Here is a 9842-nt window from a genome sequence, read left to right on the forward strand (position 1 = left end):
TGAACCGCTAGCTCACTTTTTCAAGTTCAGTGAGGTTCTTGAAAGTGCATAGTGTTATGTAGTGTATTTGTTGTAAGATGTTTGCAGGTGTGTCTGAAGGACCGTCAGGCAACTACAGCTACGTGACAGAGCAAGACCGATATCGGCAGAAACATTCTTAGTGTACCATCTCGGTCTGCGATAACATGTGATTCCCGCTTTTTTACCTTGTGTGCAAGGAATATGGTCTCTGAAAAATTTGTTCCGTTTCAGTTCGAAAACTACCCGTTCAACACATCCTTTCGGTCTATACTTTTTCTCGTTTTTCAATCCATTAGTTTCAGGTGGTCGCAGTCGCCTTCATCTGATCGAACTTGATGCCCGCTGTCCCGATGCGCGAGACGTAGCTTCTGCTGTTTCAAGAATATCTACCTCAAATACTCCATCTTCGGCATCCCCACCCATCACAACATCGTCCAGAATGACGAAGACGAAACTGTCAACTGACTCCATCATTTCAGTTATCCTTTCCATCTTGAGTGGTCAAACCTACACTCCCTACCGTCACAGTCCTTTGGCACGTCTTCTACGTGACTGTTTAGGAGGCGTCGACTGCCAACACTGTATTGTAATCGAAGCCTCGTCCGGTGCTCATCATTACGCGGAAAACTTGCAGGTTTGTAAAACAGAGTTAACGAAGGATTTCATGTTTTGCTCTGTCTCTCACGCTTACTGTGCGTTGTCAGTTGGTGTTATTGTTGAATTTCCTCACCGTGATTAGACAACAACCAGATTTGTCCCTGAGGCACGTAGGAAGTTGGGGACACGTAAACAGCAGCTTGGAGGCAGCGAAACACACCGAACCAGCGGCGGTCACTCATAGCTCTAATGGGGCTAGACATAAATGATTGAATCGCACAACTGTTGTCACGATCACCTAATGGATGGTTACGTGGGGTATTGTTATTCAGTTGGTGGCCGGTTGCAGTGCGTGCGTGTGGGCGTTGAAAAACTTTGCGTTGCCACTTTTCTTCGTATTGGCATGGCATCGTTCAAAACAAAATGTCGTTCTTTGTGAACAGAAGGAAGATTTGGGGAAAAAAGTAATATCGAGTAGTGTCTGACGAGCGTTGCAGCACCACGTACTGCATGATGAATGAATAGTGTGCATCAAATTAGACTGGACAAGTCAACTCGACTAGAAAAGACTTACGGCTAGCTGTTCAACATGTTCTTGGCATCGAAAAGAGTTGATTTCATTTGGGGAGGCAGCAGTGCAATGAAGTTTCTTTAGGATTTGATCTATTCGTAACCTGTCGCTCATGTGTACTCACAAGCATAGCGTGGACTTTTTTATTGAAATACTGCACGCCCTAATTCTCCGGAAAAATGTGCTTGACTTTTTCATCAGGTTACTCTAACAACTTCAGTCGAAGCGCACATTTTTCCGCAAATAACCATCTGACTTCCGCCAACTCCAGTCGTTCCGCTACGCAATGCGTTCCGTTCCACCAAGCATCCAGCTACCCTGTTTGTTTATCTCTTCGTTTCGTAGGTAGATTTTGGTACAAATTCGCAAATTATTGTCTGCATAATCAGAAGAAAAATTACACGTTGCAGTTGAAAACTTTATTTCCTCGGAATAATAACAAGGGGAAATACTTTGATAACCACACAGGCCTCAGTGAATTAGCATTCGAGGGAAGCCGCTGTCGGAACTGAACATTTTAGGCGACGTTTCATCCTAACCCCCCAGAACACTCAGATCATTGGGGAGACTCAAAAATCAAAGTTTCTAGATTCCCGATTTCATGTGGTACATAATATCACAACCATTAGATGACTTATCTTATTAGATGAGTATCATACGATTGTATAAATCGTGCCTTGTAAAATAAAAGTAAAAAATGCTCAGCTGTAACACCCTTTTGGTGTCTAGCTTCCGTGCCACCTGGACTAATCATGAGGTATTGGATGCCGCTAGGTCGCCCAAGCCTAGAGAGTGGAACTCGGTAGGAAGACGTCGGATTCGAAACACGGACCTTTCGGTCGGTAAATTCGCGCTCTAACCACTGAGCCATCTCCTCCCTGTCGTGCTCTCTAGGGAGCGAGATGGCTCAAGTGGTTAGAGCGCAAATTTACTGACCGCAGGTTCCGTGGTTTGCGAACCCGACCTCTCCCTCTCGACTTCCCCTGTCTAGGCTTGGGCAACCTGGCAGTATCCCAGCCCTCGTGCAACCTTTGGGTGACGTGGCAGTTAGGCACCGAAAGAGTGCTACAGCTGAACGAGCATGCTCTCTAGCGCAGGTGAATAACTTTTTTTTGTTTGTGCATTGTCTATTTGCACCCTCCAACAACTCTGACGTTGAAGGAAGGCACTATGCGAAAGGATAAGTAGTCTACTGTAACGACTTTATGTAGTATTTTGTGAAACCACTTTAGAATGCCTCGAACAACGCAACTAATTTGCACCTCTAGATTCTGGTCCAAATGTCCATTGTCAATGCCGATGACGGAGTGCAAATGCCTATATTTTAGTGACAGTGTTTCAAGATTCATGCACCTGACTGCCATTACAAATGGCCCTGGTGATCTGTAAAGTACTCAAACACCGGAATAACCCTGCGGTTAAAGATAACTGTAAACGTTATGATTAGCTCTCAAATCTACTGGTCCCAGTTATCGCAGCAGCACATTTTGCACTCTATGGCGTTCACAAACTTGAGGCGGATCAAGCTGGGAATGAAATACGTCTTTGTGGCGCAGTGTTGTTCCGCATATGTGATAGGTGGATGGAGGGCCGCGGACCGAAACGGAGCCATTCTTACGGCCGTTCACTCATTTGCATCGCGTTTACCCTCAAAAGCATGCTGTGTGCATGCCCTTGGGCCTGTGGTGTCAGCACGCCAAGCCCCCAAGCGAACTAGGGCGAGTTTGTCCCGGAATGAGTCGAAGTGCATGAGGTGTTTCGGGGTAGCGACGTCGGCGCCATCCATCGCCGGCTCTTAAGATTATGGTACGATGCTGCACAGCCCCACTAGGGTATAGCGCTAATGACGGTTGACACAATAAATGTCCATTTTCTGCAGTCAGGTTGTATCGACCTGGTTCTGGGTAATACAGCACCGATGTACAGCGCCAGTGTAGTCGAACTGGAGCTATAAACCAACGCAGAAAAGAACTGCGTCATGTGTTCTACTTTATTACTTCTTGATGAGACGTTTGCCGAACATCTTTTCTTGAGATTCACTTTGTGTCGAAAGATTAATGTCGTTTTGTTGATAGATGTGTCAGGCAGGAAAATAGCTGGATGTCAGACGAGAATGGCGGGTTTCGAAAGTTCAAGAAGCACTTTATTTTTACTGACAATGCAACTAAACTGAGGATCCCGTTAAATGTCGAAGTTCCGTAGTGGAAGCACTCAGTGCGACTTAAAAAGACGTGTAAGTTTGCCATTTGACTCAACGGCTGGTGCTCTTGAAATTAGCATACAAATGTATCTTTTATGCTCAGCAAGCCGGGGAAATAAAAAGTTATTTCCTAAATTTTGTCTGGAACAAAAAGCAGTGTTCTCCATAACCTCGGATCCTAAAAAAAGTAAGAATATAACCACATGACACTGACCAAAAACGTGGTGCGTCTATTATCAGTGAACTTGTCAAAAGAGCGGTAGGAAATTACTACAAACGCTGGCTTTTCTGACATGCAAAGCGAGTGGAAAATAATGATTGTTGACATTGTTTGCTGATAGTATCAGATCTGTAGGTTTCAGTTGAGATTTTTTAGGCCAGTCCTAGGCTGAAAACCGAGAAGCTCCTCACAACTGTTCCTTTCTTATCGAAAATAACTCGTAGCGCTCAGCTAGTGTAGTTCCGAGATGATTTGATTCCACCGCCTCCCGGGTTATAGCTGAAGGCCATCGCGTGATCAGGTTTTGATTGGACCGCCGAGTGGAGACTTCTCAGTTGGACGTTTGCTGTGCATCTCTTTCGTCCGTATTTAGAATCAGCAGGCAGTGCACCATTCGCAAATCTTTAGCGAAACTCATGTTAGTCAGTGAACTGGGTGTGTTTTTGCGTACCAGGACTTGCCCCAGCCTTGCCCTGGGATTTATATCACTTGTGTGACAACGACCGGTTTTGCGATTTCATTCAAGCTATTCGTGAAAACTGAGATTACAGAGTAAAACTTGTGGAAGCCGTTTCTCGAAATTAAGGTTGTTTTTGTCCGTAACGTGTTGGTATGTGGTTAATGCAATCACTCAACCCCTAAGAACGGAATTCGGTTCGCCAACCTCGTGTCTCGAGATTGGAAGAGCAGAGCGATAGGAAATTACTACAAACGCTGGCTTTTCTGACATGCAAAGCGAGTGGAAAATAATGATTGTTGACATTGTTTGCTGATAGTATCAGATCTGTAGGTTTCAGTTGAGATTTTTTAGGCCAGTCCTAGGCTGAAAACCGAGAAGCTCCTCACAACTGTTCCTTTCTTATCGAAAATAACTCGTAGCGCTCAGCTAGTGTAGTTCCGAGATGATTTGATTCCACCGCCTCCCGGGTTATAGCTGAAGGCCATCGCGTGATCAGGTTTTGATTGGACCGCCGAGTGGAGACTTCTCAGTTGGACGTTTGCTGTGCATCTCTTTCGTCCGTATTTAGAATCAGCAGGCAGTGCACCATTCGCAAATCTTTAGCGAAACTCATGTTAGTCAGTGAACTGGGTGTGTTTTTGCGTACCAGGACTTGCCCCAGCCTTGCCCTGGGATTTATATCACTTGTGTGACAACGACCGGTTTTGCGATTTCATTCAAGCTATTCGTGAAAACTGAGATTACAGAGTAAAACTTGTGGAAGCCGTTTCTCGAAATTAAGGTTGTTTTTGTCCGTAACGTGTTGGTATGTGGTTAATGCAATCACTCAACCCCTAAGAACGGAATTCGGTTCGCCAACCTCGTGTCTCGAGATTGGGTTGCAGGCGTTTTGTTTACAGCGAAGCATCAACACGCACAATGAAATGAATAATCGTTGTTCTTGCTCAATCTTAATCGATCACGCCAATGTTCATTTCGTGAACGATTCCAGTTGACCACCGCTTATCATGCGTCTCCAGTAATAATGCACATTTCCGTCAGCAAGACGCCATCCTTCGCACAGAGATGGGTACAATTTTTGTAGATCTCATCCGTTAGACTGCCTCACCTGGTGAGAATAATCGGCTGACACAGAAGAAACTGTCAAAAACGACATTATCGGACTGAATAATCTTTTCTGGGCGATTGTCACTGTACCCGTTGTAGCTAACAGTTTGTATGAAAGTCAGACTTTTCTCCCCATGTCAGTAACTATCCTGCAACGGATGTAAGGGCGTAACACGTTTGACGATGCCTGGCAAGCGATTGCTTCTTAAACTGTCTGTCAAATTTCACGAAACCGTGAAGGGTACTAGGAATGAGACGATGTTGAATTTGGTATGTTCAGATATATACAAGCTGTATCACCTAATGTACACTGCAATAATTTGATAGTCTGCAGAAAAGTACGTTGCCGTCTAGAAATTGATTTTTTTTTGTATTTTCCCCAACCCAGAAGCTTGCAAACGAAATCTATCAGGGTGTGGTGAAAATATTGTTACTACTCTTACCGTAGTACCTCGTTCTCGGAAAAGGCGTGAGCATTGCTCACTTAGACAAACTCCAAATGTTAGCGAATATACACTCATTTGGAAACTAATTTAGTTTTTCGAGAGACTCACCTGGAACCCAGCTGAATCTCTCGTTTGTGATGTTTCCAGGCAACTGAATGTGCCTCATTAGACCACTTGCTACGATATTTGAGATATCGCGATATATGTATATCTTTGTAATGTACTGCTCATAAGTTTGCCTTAGAACATCACAAACGAGAGATTCAGCTAGGTTCCAGGTGAGTCTCTCGAAAAACCGAATTAGTTTGCAAATGAGTGTATATCCGCTAATTTCGTGCAATGTGGTTTCAAATAGAACATAAGGTTGACGGAAACCCGGGGACTGCGCCTACCTAATGGACCCCAAGAAGGTCGAAACCGGTCTTGGGCTGTCGACGGAGTTTCAGCATCCTTATAAGTAGTACATTACAAAAAATCCACATTTTTTAAGGAGTATGTTCATGTACCGTAAGGAGGATCTGTCCAGTTTGACATTTAGTTATATAACATGACGAAAAACCGGCCTGAGCTAACGTTTAGTAGCGCATCCGCATCTATCATTGTTTTATGCGTAAGAATTTTGCATGTTTCGTGGTTTTTTAGCCGTTATTAATGAATTTGGACTCCACGAAGACATTGGTCACATGGGCGTAAAGGAAAATTATTGGAATAACACTTTATCCTACCATTTTAACCTGTGTTCCTCCAAACGTTTACAGCTTCTCCAGCTCGTCCAGCGGGTTCAACACCACCGAAAACGACGTAATCCATCCAGACTTGTATCGGTCGGGTCTGAGATGAGCGGCACTGCGGAAAAACCCTCTCATGGCACCAGTTCAGAGGGTAGCTCATCGTGTGACAGCTTCGGTCTAAGACGAGCAAACCGAACTCGAATACATACAGGCCCATACTCAGTCTCTAGGCGATCAGCCTTTCACAGGACCAAGGCTGGAAAAAGAAAATCAAATGTACTCAACGGTACGCATTCGTCCGAACGGGACTACACGTCAAGCAGTGAGCAGTCTTGTGATACAGTGATATTTCTTGGGCGAAATGAATATCACGGAAGCATGGCAGCGGAGGTAGAGTCTCAGCAATCCAAACCGGGTCTATGCAGAATTATCAGTGGTCCCCTTGGAGAGACGCAGCCAGTGAGTACCAGCTGATCCATTTTTCTCTAGATGAGCAAAACGTCTGGTTTGAGTGGCACACGACCCACGATTGATCAGGCAAAATGAATTCTCATATTTTGCATGGAACACCCACTTAACACACGAGAATATAAACATCTCGGGCAGGCGGATCTAGCCCCACTGTGTATGTGAAATAGGTGGACCAAACAATGAGCGAGTGTGAACAGGATTACAAAAAATGCGATTTTATTAGTTTTGTTTTTAGTAAACACTTTATATCACTAGCTTATTTCCGTTCATATGAATAAGGTCGAAAACTGCCGCCCTTTGCAGTCAGGGTGTATGTGTCAGCTCTTAAATTCCCTGCCGTTTCATGGTCTACTTGGTTACACTTGCCTATCTTTGAACTGTCAGCAGCTGTGTTATCTAATCTATGCAGCGTGAAACGCCCTTAGGAAAGCAAACCAATCGATCGCCAGGCTGGAGTCATCCTGTGCGTACACGACTAGAGTGAGTGTGCTTGACACAACCCAATATTGAATGGTTTCGATTTTGTACATCTGAGCATTCGCACAGACAGAAAACGTAGATCTATTCTGACCTAGTATAAACAGTTAGTAAACTACACTAGCAAGGATTGTGAGCACCCCTTTGTTTTTTGGGGGGCGTATCTAGAGTCGTTCGAAGCTACTTCCTCAAAGCTTCAACTGCCTCCAAGACTATGGCAGACAAATCATGCAGAAAAGTTTGAGATTGCTCAGGTTGATTTCGGATTTCGTACGCAGAATATTGAAATGTTCGACCTCGTGTGTGGTCTTTCTTTGGCTGACAGTTCACTTACTTCGAATCACGCCGTCAACTGGGTACCTTGTACTTTGATAAAATAGAAGTATTCAAAGGGATACGATCTCTAAACCAAATAACTGGGATGATCCCGGATATCTGATCGGAAATGTAATTTAAGTTCAGTCATCATGTCTTTGTATGTTGCCGCACGGCTTCAAAAAGGCAGCGGAGTTATTACCGCCTGCTGAATTGTGACTGGGGTGTCTCAATCTACGAATTACCTTCCGTAAGATTTCCGCATTACCGCTACATTGAATCTGTTGCGCGAATAGAATCCATCCAATACCACGGTTTCATTTCGAGAGTGCCCTTCAAACCGTAAACAAGTGCGGATGATGTTGAAAATAGTATTGGAAATCTGGCGCACGAACGAGGATCGCTTGCCAGCGCGCCATCTGTTCAACAGGGTTTTTCAGAAATGGTGAATTGGCTTTTTTCCACACTGTTTTTGAATAAAACGAAACTTGTTGTATTTATTTCACTTTACTTCAAAAATCAGGACAATGTTGACAGTGGACTTCCGAACCAGTTAAGTGGAAATTCCCTTCCAAGCGATGCAACTCAGGCGCCAGCAGGTTCGGGAGATTGCAGCGAGATTAAGGCGTCCACAAAAGAGAGAACTGAAGGACGTGTGAAAACGATCATGGAGCTCAGGCGCGCCAATCCCCGTGGAAATATCCACGCCTGGTCCAGAGCAGCTGTGAAAAATGCCATTGAAACATTGAGTACACAAAAGGAACAATGGGTTGATGGGCCGAAAGCGAATTTCAGTCCAAAGAAGTTGATGAACGCGGAACCGATTCAAATGACATGTCAATCGCGCACCACAAAAAGGGAGTGTCCGACAATCGAAGATAAGGTAAGAGCGAGCGATGAATTTCCCCAGAAAGAATGACAGCTTATTTGTCAAAATGAATAGCCTCTACTGATTGTACATTTTTTTCTAGATTGGTCACTGTGTCCTTCAAAAACAAACCACTCCCCTAATGTATTCAAATAGTTCGTTTTGATTAGTGCAGTCAAGCACAGTAAATAGAGAATTTTTAGCAAAAATGTTGAAAAACAAAACATGGTGCTCTAGTATTTTAATGTCCAATCGGTAATCGGTATCAGGCTATCTGTTTTGCCAAGGTTTTGTTCCTTTCCGTCGCCCATCTTTCCGTGATTAACAAACTAATCTCCGGAAAAAATACACGCGCATACCAGGCGTATCTTCCGCAGGCGAAGTCACAATTGAGTGTTCTTAAAATGGTATTTAGGTTCACTAATTTGAAAACAGGGGAAAATGGTCGAAAACTTGAAAGATCACCATGTGTTTCGAAAGAAGAATGTGGTTGAATCAGCTTCAAGACTACTACAGGAACATAGTTTCCTTTGCTGTAGTGTGATCAGCATCGATTTACGGAGAACAGTTAGCTTTCTAGTTCGCTAGAGCAACAAGATAAGGTAACCCTGCGACCCGTTGCATGGATGTGCCCCGCAACGTATTATTCCAAATGCCTGAGTTGCTGAACTGTTTTGCAACTAGGCTTTTGTAAATAGCGGTCCCGGACGGAGAAAATAATCAGTATATCATTGCAAATATACAGCTATTATCGTGTGAAATCCAAAGCGCGCTGGAAAGATTGGGTGAACGATTCAATCTAACTACAATTTCCAAGCGCGAAGGTTGTGGGAATCGTTTTAGACTTACGTTACTTGACAGTGACGTCTAATTCCCCACCGTGTCACAAGTAGGGCCTACCATAAGTTTACTAGATCCCCTGATAAGCCCCTTTCACTGCCCACCAGCTTGGGGAAGGCTTGCGTTGCGAAGCCCTAGCCTTTTTTCGAATAATCGCTATCTATGACAAAGTCTCCCAGGGAACATCTCTTCATCCGACCACCACTCCCAGGCACTCAGTCATCTGCAGAATCATTAATGTCCAGTGAGAAGCTACAACCGCGGTTGACGGCAAAATCTGTGAGGCGAAGAAAAACAAAAAATATAGCGCAGTGGTAAGGGCCATTTTAGGTTTTGTCCTGCTCGTATCAGGTTCAGTGAGGCAATGAGCTGCGAACGACCGAATTCCTGCAAAAAAAAATGGGGACATGTGTTTCTTAAGGCTTTTTTAAAATTATTAAGTATTAAATATTATATATATATATATATGCATATATATGTATATATGTATATATGTATACGTATATATATATATATAT

The 9842-nt window shown here is 43.9% G+C and overlaps 1 protein-coding gene across 1 annotated transcript in view; it reads left to right on the forward strand.

Annotated features, from left to right (window-relative positions):
* The window catches only part of T265_10089 (hypothetical protein), a gene marked incomplete at both ends in the record, with an annotated part of 62283 nt that overhangs the window by 21160 nt on the left and 31281 nt on the right, over window positions 1-9842 (forward strand). Inside the window, 4 exons of the mRNA XM_009176357.1 lie at window positions 318-655; window positions 2084-2251; window positions 6381-6812; window positions 8140-8499. Of these exons, the coding sequence (XP_009174621.1) occupies window positions 318-655; window positions 2084-2251; window positions 6381-6812; window positions 8140-8499 (1298 nt within the window). The remainder of the gene's footprint in view (window positions 1-317; window positions 656-2083; window positions 2252-6380; window positions 6813-8139; window positions 8500-9842) is intronic.

Source organism: Opisthorchis viverrini (genome assembly GCF_000715545.1).
Source record: "Opisthorchis viverrini unplaced genomic scaffold opera_v5_335, whole genome shotgun sequence".
In the NCBI taxonomy this organism is placed as follows: domain Eukaryota; kingdom Metazoa; phylum Platyhelminthes; class Trematoda; order Opisthorchiida; family Opisthorchiidae; genus Opisthorchis; species Opisthorchis viverrini.